The sequence below is a fragment of the Chrysochloris asiatica genome, unplaced genomic scaffold, assembly GCF_000296735.1.
Source record: "Chrysochloris asiatica unplaced genomic scaffold, ChrAsi1.0 scaffold00033, whole genome shotgun sequence".
Lineage (NCBI taxonomy): Eukaryota > Metazoa > Chordata > Mammalia > Afrosoricida > Chrysochloridae > Chrysochloris > Chrysochloris asiatica.
Genome location: NW_006408551.1, coordinates 19,684,176 through 19,697,355, shown reverse-complemented (window position 1 = coordinate 19,697,355; position 13,180 = coordinate 19,684,176). Strand labels below are relative to the sequence as shown.

Here is a 13,180-nt window from a genome sequence, read left to right as displayed (position 1 = left end):
CAGCAGGTATTGCCTAAAGAGACACAGCATCATGTTTCCAATGTTGATCATAAGAGTCTACTTAATCTAGAAATTTTCCTACAGTTTAGGCTGAATTGCCCTGTGACTGTTGTTGATGTCGTTAAGTGTCATTGAGTCAATTCTGACCCATAGTGACCCTGTATAGGACATCTGAGGAGTGACAGGTGAGTTTGAGTTGCTGATCTTGCCATTCAAACCCACCTTATGAGCTAGTACTTTTTTTTTTTTTTTTTAAAGTTTTTATTGTGAATTAAGTCATAGTTTACATGGGAGAACATCAGTTTTGTACTCACCCTATAGTATTTGGTTTCATTGAAATGATCACAGTCCCCTTCATGCATCATTATTTAATAGTATTTTTTTCTATTCCCTGTTTTGTTTTGATGTATACAAAAACATTCAGAATATATAATCATTTAAACAACTAGAGGGTATATTCTGCAAGCCTGCCTCCTGGCAGCTGGCACACAGCCTTTCTCTTTCCATGAGTCTAGAGCCCTCAGCTGCTCTATCTCTCCATGCCATTATTTCTGGATCCATCACTGGTGTCGCTGCTTCTCTAGATAGGGTCCCACATTCTGCTCATGTTCTTCTACTTTGATGGTCCTAGGGTCCTCTGTTCCTGTAATGTATGATTAACTACTCCTCCCTTTATGTTACAAAACTTCTTCCTTTACAGTTGTGACAATCACAATTAGTCATGATAACCACTACTCACTATTGAATCAAAAGAATCCTATCCTCATCTTCTTTCACCAAACCCATCTAGACAAGATGAAAACTATTCAGTAAGGATTCTACCTTTTCCCACACACTCTGAAACAACTTCTTCTTGAAAACTTGTAAGCCAGTCACTTCATACCATTAAAGCACCCCTCCCCCATCTTTTTTAGGTAGCCAATGTCTAAGTTGCCCATCCCTATCAACCCGGTATAGCGAGGGGATAGGTTTGATCCTTGATGTGAAGACTCTTTCCTTCTCAGTTGGTATTTTGAGCAGCTACATCCATAAGTATAGGCCAAGTTCATCAAATTGTAGCAATTTACACTTGCTTCCTTTATCAAATTCCTTTATATTCCTCTAGTCAAGCTCTGGTCATCAAACCATTGAAGCTAGGTCAAATGGGTTGTTGTTGTTGTTAGATGCTATCGAGTCGGTACCGACTCATAGCAACCCTATGCACAACAGAATGAAACACAACTTGGTCCTGGACTAACCTCACAATTGTTGCCATGCTTGAGCCCACTGTGCTGCCACTTTGCCAATCTATCTTTCTGGGGGTCTTCCTCTTTTTCTCTGACCCTCCACCTTACCAAACATGATATCCTTCACCAGTGACTTGTCCCTCCTGACAATATTTCTGAAGTATGAGAGATAAAGTCTGGCCATCCTGACCTCGAAGGAGTGCTCTGGCTGTACTTCTTCCAACACAGATTTGTTTGTTCTTTTGGAAGACCTTGGTACTTTCAATATTCTCCTCCAACACCATATCTCAATGCATCAATTCTTGTATGATTTTCCTATTCACTATCCACATTTCACATGCATATGAAGTTATTGAAAATACCCTGGCTTGTGTCAGACATACCTTAGTCCTCAAGCTGACATTTTTGCTCTTCAACACTTTAAAAAGGTCTTGTGCAACAGATTTGCCTAATGCAATACGTTGTTTGATTTCTTGGCTGCTACTTCCATGAGTGTTGATGATTGATCCAAGAAAAATGAAGTCCTTGACAACTGCAACCTTTTCTCCATTATTGGTCCAGTGGTGAGGATGTTTGTTTTCTTTGCATTCAGATGCAATCCATAGCAAGGGCTATGGTCTTTGATCTTCATCAGTAAGTATTTTAAGTTCTCTTTACTTTCAGCAAGCAAGGTTGTGTCATCTGTATATTGCAGGCTGTTAATGAGTCTTCCTTCAATTCTGATGTCATGCTTTTCTTCATCATACTTATTCAACCTGTATGTTGAACAAATAATCTGAGAATCTGGGTTACATGAAGAATAAAGAAGGTCAAATGGGTACTATCTGAAAAATTGGGTGCTTTTGTGCCTCTCCCCCCATTTCATATCAGATGGACACTTTACTCTCAGCTCTAGTCCTCCATGGCTAGGTCAATGTCCATGGGCTCAAGAGTTCTCAAGTCTCCCTAAACTTCGGACCAACCAGCCCTTCCTCTTCTCTCTCTCATCTTGTTGATGAAGTGGTTTTCCTACAGTGTCACACCAGGACTCCAGCCTTGACAAATAGCTCAAAGCAGATCCTCAATCATTAAAATCCATGCTTCATCAGTGCTGTCTATGGACAAACTTCCATGTTAAGACGTTTTAGGGAAAAGGAGGATGTCTTAGAAGCCATGAAAAAGAACTTGCGATTTTAAGGACCTCAATTCAACCTGAAGAAAGACACTGGCAGAGTTAATTCTAGTATGAGACCCAAGGATCAGGACTCAAAGAAATGAATGAACCAAGTGGTAGGCTTGTTGAGAAAAAGTGAGATAGATTTTAAGTAAGATGGTTTTGGGAGATCTCATGAACATGATAGACTCAGAAGGACAGGTATCACTCTAAGGGGCACATATGAGGGGAAAGAGAACTCAAGATCAGAGAAATAACTTGAATAGAACTTCAGGGTGTATTTTTAAGGGATGAACTAGTCATCCACCATGTTTGAATAACAATGCTGCTATGAGCTGCTATGAAGCTGGTCCCAACTCTTTGTGGTTCCTTGCACAATGAAATGAAACACTGCCGGCCGGGTCCTGTGTCATCAGTCATGGATCAGTTATGGATTAGATAATGTTCCAATGTGATCTATTGGATTTGCATTGGCTGATTTCCAGAAATAAATCACAAGCCTTTCTTAGTCTTTCTAAGTATGGAAACTCCTTTGAAACATGTTCAGCATCATGTTGTTGTGAAGTGCCATAGAATCGATTCCAACCCATAGCGACCATGTGCAGGGTTTCTGAGGAGCAGCTGATGAGCTTGAACCACTGACCTTGCAGTTCAAACGGCTTTGCAGTCTGGCGCATTGGCCCATAGCGCCATATCATTGTTGTTGCTAAGTGCCATCGAGTCGATTCTGACCCATAGTGTCCCTGTACAGGGTTTTTAAGGAGCAGCTGGTGAGCTTGAACTGCCGACCTTGCAGTTCAAACAGCTTTGCAGTCTGGTGCATTACGGTTAGCACAGAGCCACACCAAGACTCTGTAGCAACATGCAAATCATCAGTGACAAGTGAGTGCTGGCTGCACATGGGATGCAGTGGCCAGGAGGTTTTGTGGTTCAGTGGTAGATTTCTGTTTTGTATGTAGGATACCTGGGCTGAATAACCATAGATAACATTGATTAAATGCTTACCATGTTCAAGGCAAAATTCATAGCTTTTGTTAGTTGTCATCAAGTTGATTCTGACCCCGTTAGGCCCATTTTGGACTCTTGCTGTGGTGCTGTGGGATCAACACTGGACTACAAACCACAATATTGGCAGTTCAAACCCACTAACTGCACCTCGGAAACCCTATGCAAGGTTGCTATGAGTAAGAACCGACTTGATGGCACTTAAGAACAACAGGCCCATTTTACAGATAAGAAAACTGAGTCACATAAAAGTTAAGAAATTTTCTCAGATCACACAGCTAGATAGTAATCCAGTCAGGATTTAAGTCTGCACTCATCAGCATGATACTCCAGTATATACAGTGCAGGTGGAAATGCAAAACGGACTGGAACCAGACAGAGTAGAGAGTCTTCTGTGGCATACCAAAAATTCTCCTTCATTTGTAAATTACCAAGGGAAGAAGAAGTATCTTGCATTCTGCATCTGTGTGGAAAAGAAATAAAAATGTTACAAAACAAAAGAAAAACACAAAGATTCTCTATAACTAATGATTATGTATAACAATTGATCATTTATAACTCTTAAATGATTGTTCTAATAATCATTATAGAGAATCTTTGTGTTTTTCTTTTGTTTGATTACATTTTTCGACAGCCAGCCATATGTGGTTATTGAGCATCTGAAATATAAAACTGAAACAAACAAATGAATAAAACGTACTGCCTTCAAGTTAATTCCAGGCCATGGTGATTCTATAGGACGGAGCAGAACGGATTCATAGGGTATCTGTGGCTGTAAATCTTTATGCAAACATACTGCCTCGTCTTTCTCCCAAGGAGCCACTGGTGACTTCAAACTGCTAACCTTTTGGTTAGCAGCCCAACTGAGCTCCTTTTATTTGAAATATAGTTACCCAAATTGAGATAGGCTGTAGGTGCAGGGCACACACTGGGTTTCAATGAGAAAATAATATAGACTATCTCATTATTTTGTATGTTAACACATGCTGAAATGATCATATTTTGGATTGTACTGGGTTAGATACAAAGTATTTTATTTTTGCTTTTGTTAATGGAGCACTAGTTGGTATTTTTAAATTACCTAGATGGCTCACATTATATTTCTATGGGACAGTGCTGGTCGGAAGCAATTGAAAACTCACTGTAGATATTTCACTAGCCAACTCTGATGAAGTACTTTTTCACCACACTCTTCTTTTAACCACATTCTTTCCTTGCTTTCTGGCTATTTGCAAGAAAACCTTTTCAAAGGCTCCCCCTTTAAAAGCCCTTAGAATTTCCTTTTTCACTTGTTCCCAACCACAAACAAATGATCAATGTGATCCGTGGATGAAAAGTCAACTTTACAAAGGCAAAGGAGAGAGGTGTAAAAAAAATTTCCAGTCCCTGAATGGTGTGAAGTAAAAGTGCTTTCAAAGGATTCCACAAGAATGGCATAGGTGGATATGATGAGTCCATCTCATCGTCAAAGATGCAAGGAGTTGATAGGAAATTCTAACTACAACACCAAAATGCCACAAAAACCAGAGTTATTAATGCAAACTAACTAGCATCCCTGCCTATCTGTCACCATCTCATCTTAAAAAAAAAGTGTGAAAAATACGTAATCCTGATGAGGCTTCAATCAGGTATAAATACAGCAGCTACCAGAGACTTGGCACATTGTTCTGATCATTGGCTGATCTACTATTAGGAAAGAAAGATCAGCCAAGTACTTTGCCTTGATTAATTTAATACAGGGGCCACTAATTTCAGCAACTTTGATCTAACTCTTTGAAACAATGAATTATACAAGTTATCTGTTAGCTTTTCAGCTTTGTATCATTTTGGGTTCTTCTAGCTGCTTCTGCCAGTCTACTGTTTTGAAAGAGATACAGAACCTAAAGGAATATCTTGTAAGTATGACCTTTTAATAGTTCTTACTTGTGGTTGAAAATGGCTGAACATGGACTTGCAGCTGTGTCTGTGAAAGGCTGTTATCTCTCCACCACTGTCATTTTGAGAAGACTTGGGGTTAATTGTTATGTCATTGTTGACTGGGTGATGTCGATATTGTTCTAACCTTCTACTCAGTTGGTGGTAGACTTAGAGAGGATCCATGCCTATCCCAAAAGGTGGGCATGATATGGGAATAAATCATAATAATATGTCAATAATTTTGTAGTGAGAATCCATTTATCAATTGTGATAAATGAAGGAATCAACATATTGGAATCAACATGACTGGTACTCAGTTGTTAACCAAAAGGTTGGTGGCTGAAATCTCAGAGGCTCTGTGGGAGAAAGATGTGACGGTCTGCTCCCATGAAGATTACAACTTTTGAGATCTTATGGGGCAATTCTAGTCTGTGTCCCATGGTCACTGTGAGTCAGAATCTATTTAACAGTAACCGGTCATCTCTTTCTGATTTTTCTGCTAACAAGAGGCATAAAAGCTCAAGATTAACATTTGAAATGGTAATAGGAGACAATTTCTCAATCAAAATGAAAGAAAGTGAGGTTTTTAAAACTTTGACATTAAAAAAAAAAAAAAAATCACTTACAACTGTTTTTTTCCAGAAAGTAGTTTCAAAAGTCTACTGCTCTGTCTGTATTTCTTGTGAATTACCCCTAACTCAGTCACTTGCTGAGATTTTATAGGAATTATGATTTGGGTTTATAGTTTATTTATTTATTTTTTGCTGTATGAATTTATTTTCAATTTTATTTATAGTTAATAGAAAGTGGGTTTACACACGAGAAATACTTATTTGTCCTAAATTTAGCTCTTAGAGTAATAGCTATCTTGAAAGAATTACACATTCACAAACTACACTGTTGTTGCAAAGTAAAATCAAGTCACTTTTATAATGTTGTTGGTATTAAGTGCCATCGAGTTGGTTCTGACCCACAACAACCCTGGATAGGGTTTCCGAGGAGCAGCTGGTGAGCTTGAACTGCTGACCTTGTGGTTCAAACAGATTTGGCAGGCCAGTGCCCCACCAAGACTCCACAGAGCTCTTAAAATAATTTTAACTTTCTTGCAAAGCCAACATAATAATACTGTATTGTTAAGACACAGGTTGATGTTATTGAGACCTATGCCATAGGGGGGCAGTGTTTTCCAGTGGGATAGTTTTTCTGTTTCTGTGTTTTAACTAGACTTGAAAACTTTCTTTAGCATATTATAGTTATTTGGGACCCTTCAAGTATCACCAGTCTTACTGAGTTCATTTGTAACATTGAAATTTAAGGGTTTCACTAGATTGTAAGAAAGTGCAAAGAACATGATGGGTTTTGACTCTTTCTCCCACAATAGTTATTGGGAATAGTTAATTTATAACTCTATAAATCAGGGCTGACAAGTAAACCAGTGAATACTGTCAGCATATGAATTCAATAAAATTTTAAGTACATTTGTGGTCTAATCGTAAACCAACTCTTCTTTTTTTTGTAGAACGCAACTGATTCAGATGTAGCAGATGGTCGCCCTCTTTTCTCAGAAATTTTGAAAACTTGGAAAGAGGTAAGTTGAACATGTCCACTGGGCTGAATTTCCTGGTGCTCATTTTCTGGTGGATAAATTCACAGCACCCTCTCTGTGCTCTTTTCTTCCCAGGAGGGTGACAAAAAAATCTTTCAGAGCCAGATTGTCTCCTTGTACTTGAAAATCTTTGAAAACTTAGAAGGTAACCAGATCATCCAAAAGAGCATAAACACCATCAAAGAAGATCTCTTTGTTAAGTTCTTCAATAGCAGCATCAACAAATGGAATGAATTCCTAAAGCTGGCTAAAACTCCGGTAAGGGGCTCTAATTATCCACAAGGTAGAAATTCGTTATTGGGTACAATCATTAAAGCAGTGAAATGAATTCATGGCAGAAACTCCTCCTTACTAGTTCCAGTTGTACTTGGAGTTCCTTTGCAAAGACAGTATGGGAATAATATAAATTTCTAATTTGGAAAAATACTGGCACTATAACCATTGTATAAAGACAGGTGAATGAACACATCTATTGGGAGGAAGTAAGTGATGAAACAGGCGTACTGAAAAGTCCCTGGGTGACAAAAATGGTTAATGTGCTCTACTGCTACTGAAAGAATGAATCCATTCTGAGGTGCCTCACAGAAAAGGCCTGACCATCTAATTCACCCAAAATCAGCTACTGAAACCTTATGAAGCTCAGTTCTACTACAGATGGGGGCCCCCATGAGTCATGTGGACTTGACAACAACTGTCTTTAATGAGAAGTAATTCTTTCATTGTCCCTTGTACATGTGATGGAAATTCTCCTACTTTGTTTGGCAGGGAACATATGTTAGTGGAAAGAGCAGTGGGAGGGGTGAGAAGATTGGCACTCTCCCCCTAGCTCTGTCATCAAAGGATTATGAGACCTTAAATGAATCACATGGCAGATTGGGGCAGTTTCCTCATATTAAAAGGAACATTGGATCCTTAATGTAATTTATGTGGTCTCCTTTGCCCTACAACTAACTCTACAAAGTCACAAAAAAGGGGGCGTGAGATAGGAGAGAACTAAGGCCTTGGGAAGGGGCCATGGTAGCACATGGCTAAGCACTCAGCTGGTAACCACAAGGTGAGTGGTTCAAATCTACCAGTCACTCTTGTAAGCCAAAGATGTAGCAGTCTGCTTCTGTAGAGATTTAGAAACCCTGTGGGGAAGTTAGACTCAGTCCTTTAGGGTCTCTGAGTCAGAACTGGCGCAGGCAGTGGGTTTAATGGAGTCCTGTTGTGGTGCTGTGGGATAAGCATTGAACTGCTAACTACAAGGTTGGCAGTTCAAACCCACCAATCGCACCTAAGAAACTCTGTAAAGGGCCACTATGAGTTGGAAATGACTCAAAACACACAGTAACGAGTTTGGTACAGAAGGCCTTTGAGGAGGGGAGGCACTAGGATGCTTCCCACTGTCAGATTCATTCACCTCAACTTGTGCAGTTCAATTAGAGACAAGGGTGTTTCTTGTTTGCTTGTTTTTGAAGGAAGAAAAAAAGAAAAAAAAATGTAGAATTTATATGTTATGAAAGAATTGTTTTATCAACTTTTGGATACAAGAACACCTTAGCTAAAGAAATGTTTATGCTCCCAAAGCTGTACCTCATGATGTTGACTTGAATCTTTTAAGACCTTTAGATGCTGAAAGATAACATTAAAGGATATAGACAAGTCATATTTTCAAAACTTGATCGAGGAGACAAAGTTCTCCAAATTCATCTGAATTTGACTTTGATATAAATGGTATTGAACAACAGACTTCTCTTAGGATCTGTTCTCTTGAGATTTGTGCCTACCTTTTTTTACCTTAACTGAATCTGCTTCCCCTTCCTCTCAGGTAGGCTCTCAAGAGCTAAATTAGTGTGTGTTCTTCAGGATTTCTCTAGTCTCCAATACTTTACAAAGTAAGAAGATGTCTTAGAAAAGTGATAAACTTGTACTGCTTTCCATTGATACAATGTTTTATAATGTTCAGCAGATTTCTCATGATAAAGCACAGTCTAGAGGTTAAGAAAACATTTGTCATAACTCAGTGCAGTCCCTAGCTTAGGGTTTAGGCCTGCATGAATCTCTTAGTTTCTTGATGATGCTTTGAACTCAGGACATTAACATTTGTGTTGCAAGCATATAGCCAGTAGGGAAGTCTACTTGGCTGTAACTTGGCCTTGCCAATGAAATTTTATGTTGTTCCCCGCATCCTTCTGGAAGCTCCATGCCCCCTTGCTTCATGACGGGCACTCCTGAGTGAGCTCTCAACAATGATCTTCTTTGGTGAACATGTTATACACTCATTATGCACTTTTAATAATTTGTTGCTGTAATCTAGATACTTTAGTCATTCTCAGAAATGTGGCAAGGTAACCACAGTGTTTCCAGCATTGGAAAGAACTATAGTGGCAGAACTAAGATAAAAATATAAGTGTTCAGTTTTTAAAGCATGGAATCATCCAAATGATTCTCTTGGTAAGAAAATTCCAATAGTTGCATTTGTAGGCAGAGAAAGTTGAGTACAGGAGAATTTTGCTACAATACCTAATTTTCAGTGTCATGTATATATCAGTTAACTATTGATTATTACATATGAACATGATGATTTTAATCACATTATAGTAATGATGAGGCAAATTGTGAAGAAATTCAAAATGAAAGTTTTCATCTGTCTTGGACTTGGTGTATCCAAAGTACTTAACCTAAATGGTTCTCAAACTTTGATGAGTATTAGATGTACCTGGGAATTTAGTGACGACACTAAGGCTCAGGCCCTCTCCTACTCATGCACCTGGATCTCGAGGATACTCTGGTACACACCAGAGTTGAGAACAATTGACTCATAGCAATTCATTGGATACTTACAGCAAAGACTAAAGTACAAGGTGATAGGATTGGTAGAGAGCCAAAGGCCATTTCTTTCAGATGATAAATCAAAGGTTCAGAAAGATAAAGTGACTGGTTCAAAACAGAGTTATTGCATACACAGGATTCAAACCCACATTTTTTCCCACTCTACCTCAGGGTATATGCTTTTGAGAATTTCATAGCAGTAAATTCAAGGGTAAGTAATATGCCCCATAATATTATAGTATAATTATCAATTTAATAATAATTTTAGCTTTAAGTGCTGAAGAAATCAACAGTCTATATTGAAGCAATATATTGCTAGTGACTTAGTGAGTCATTTGCTTTTTTTTTTTAAAGGAATATTTCCATTTTCAACTGATCATGACATGAACAATAGAAAGCCTTGAAGACTGAAATTAATTTTTCCTTTTGTATTTTCCCAACAGGCAAATGACAGGAAGATCCAACGCAAAGCCATAAATGAGCTCACCAAGGTGCTGAATGATCTGTCACCTACATCTAACCTGAGGAAGAGAAAAAGGAGTCAGAGTCCGTTTTTTGTCCGGAGAGCATCAGAATAATGATTACCCTGCCCACAAGATTTGAATTTTAAAATCTAAATCTATTTATTACTATTTAATATTTTACATTATTTATATGTTTTTAGACGAAATAACCAAAGATGTATTTATAATGGAAACTTTTATGTAATGAAAATTAATATCTATTAATATATATGTATTATTTATAATTCCTGTATCTTGTCACTATTTCACTTGACTCTTTTTTTTTTATCTAACTGGGCACGACTATGTGATTATAAGGCTTTTATCTCAGGGGCTGACTAGATGGCAGACTTAAGCAAGACCCTGTGGGCTGTACATTTATTTCAGTGAATGATACAATGAACACTTACAAATGGTACCATCCATTTGGCACATGTCTGCATTCTGAGCCACTGCTTTAATGGTATATCAGACAGCACTTAAATGTGTCACGTTGTATGGCCTGTCTTCCCCTGATAAGAACATAACATCTCATGTGATATCATGCCTGGTGCTTTAGAATATTGTTGATCACTGTGTCTGCATCCCATTTATTTAATATATTTGAATAAAGTATAATTTTACAACAAATTATTCTGTATCCGTTTTTCTAAGTGGGGATTGTAGGAGTTGAAAGTCATTTTTCCCTAGGCAATTACAAAATTGGATTGTTGTTAACTGCCATTGAGTCGGTTCTGACCCATAGCGACCCTGTATAGGGTTTCCAAGGAATGGCTGGTGAGCTTGAACTTCTGACCTCATGGTGCAAACCAACTTTGCAGTCCAGTGCTTACCCCATAATGCCACACCAGGACTAAGTTCCTTAACAAGTAGTGTTTCTCTCCACTGGCAATTTGTTGGCTTCCACAGCTTTAGTTGGCAACTGTTTGATTATCTTTTCATGATATAGATTGAATTATGTCATCATTTGCTTTAGAGCTTTTCCATGTAGGATACACACTGGACTGCTAACCACAAGGTCAGTGGTTCAAACCACCAGCTACTCCTTAGAGACTCTGTATAGGGTCATTATAAGTTGGAACTGACCCCACAACACTTAACAACAACAACAGCAACAACCATGAAAAATAGTTCAAAGTACTTACCTTGGCTCACTAGACTTTATTCCTAGTATCTCCCCCAAGTCCCCAATGTACCCCTCATCTTCTCTTTCCCCCTCCCCATTCCCACCTTGAGCAAACACCCTTAGATAATGGAATGAAAAATATAAGCTCTACAGAGAAAAACCTAGCTTAGAATTTGAGTTCTGTCATTACAAGAAGGGTGGTCTTTAATAGATTATTCATGTTCTCTGAACTGGAAAGGAGGGTAATCCTACCTTCCTTATTACATTGTGGAAAGAGTTCACTCTCTCACTTAAGCAATAGCTACTAAAATGGCACCCACTATATGTCTAGTGGTATTTCAGGTACTTGAGATATCTTGTTGTTTTTAAGAGCCATTGAGTCAGTTTCAACCCATGAAGACCCAGTACAGGGTTTCGGAGGAGTGGCTGGTGGGTTTAACTGTTGACCTTGGGGTTAGAAGTCCAGTGCTTACCCTGTAGGACAACAATAGGACTCCGAGATGTCTCAGTAAACAACAAAGACAAGGAGAAAACAGATAATAAACAAAACACATGATGTGTCCGTAAATTGCATAGCATGTTAGAAGGTGACAGAAGCTAAAGATACAAAAAAATAAAAGTAGATAGGATGAGGAGAATTGGAAATACTATAAGTGAAATGGGAAGTGGGGATTAGAGGTTTGAATAAGAAGGTTTAAATAGTAAGCCTCACTGAAGAGGTGCCATTTGAAGAAGTACTTGGAAACGATAAGGGAGGAAGTTATTTAAATTCCAGGGACTAAGATGAAGATGAGGCTATCTTTGGGAGGTCATTATTCAGCTTACCACAGGAGATAGAACAGGGTGCAGAGGCAGTCTGAGTGAGGTAAAGAGGTATCCACTCAGGTAAGGTATTGGCAGGTTGATTGCTTACAGGAGAATTGATTAAATAAATAAATATATTAAGGATAATGGGAACCAAGTTTTTCACTGCTGGTACAGAAAGGAAGAAAATTAGAATAAATGCTATGATTTGAGTTGGAGTTGGATGTATTAGTACAAACCTATATATATGGAATCCTGGTGTGGCACTGTAGAACTGGACTGCTAACCAGATGTTCAGTGGTTCAAATCCACCAGCTGCTTCTTAGAATCCCTAGAATTCAGAGGATCACTGAGTCAGAACCAACTCTATGGCACTCAAAACGGAAATATACCAGGATATATACATATGTATATATAATTGTTGTTAAGTGTTGTTGAGTCAGTTCCAACCCATAGCGACCTCGTATATGGTTTGTGAGGAGTGGCTGGTGAGCTTCAACCACTGACTTTCTTTTTATATACACCTATGGTGACTCGACAGCACATAACAACAACAACAACAACAACAATGGTGATGGTGGTGGTGTGCCATGGAGTTGGTTCCGACTCATAGAGACCCTGTATAGGGTTCCTGAGGCTGTAAATCTTTACAGGAACAGAAATCTTCATCTTTCTCCTGTGGAACAGCTGGTAGTTTCAAATTGCTGACCTTGAAGTTAGCAGCCTGACTTGTAACCACTACGCTACCAGAGCTCCTTATATACAAACACATACACACATACACACACACACAGAGGAAGTCCTGGTGTAGCATTTTGGGTTAATGAGCTAGACTGCAAAGTCTGTTTGGATGGTAAAGTTGGTGGTTCAAGCGCACCAGTGATTCCTTGGAAAACCTATACAGGGTTGCTATAGGCTGGAACTGACTCGATGACACTAAACAATATATATATTGTTACTGACACTTAACAATATATATGTTGCTTTTATTAGGTGCCATCCAGTTGGTACCGGCCCATAGTGACT

General features: G+C 38.6%; 1 protein-coding gene across 1 annotated transcript; it reads left to right on the top strand.

Moving 5' to 3' along the window:
* The first annotated feature begins 5,165 nt into the window (after window positions 1-5,165).
* IFNG (interferon, gamma) lies at window positions 5,166-10,299 on the top strand. The gene is made up of 4 exons (XM_006859533.1): window positions 5,166-5,279; window positions 6,821-6,889; window positions 6,983-7,165; window positions 10,165-10,299. The coding sequence occupies exons 1-4, from the start codon at window positions 5,166-5,168 to the stop codon at window positions 10,297-10,299; spliced, it is 501 nt and encodes a 166-aa protein (XP_006859595.1).
* Window positions 10,300-13,180: the final 2,881 nt, after the last annotated feature.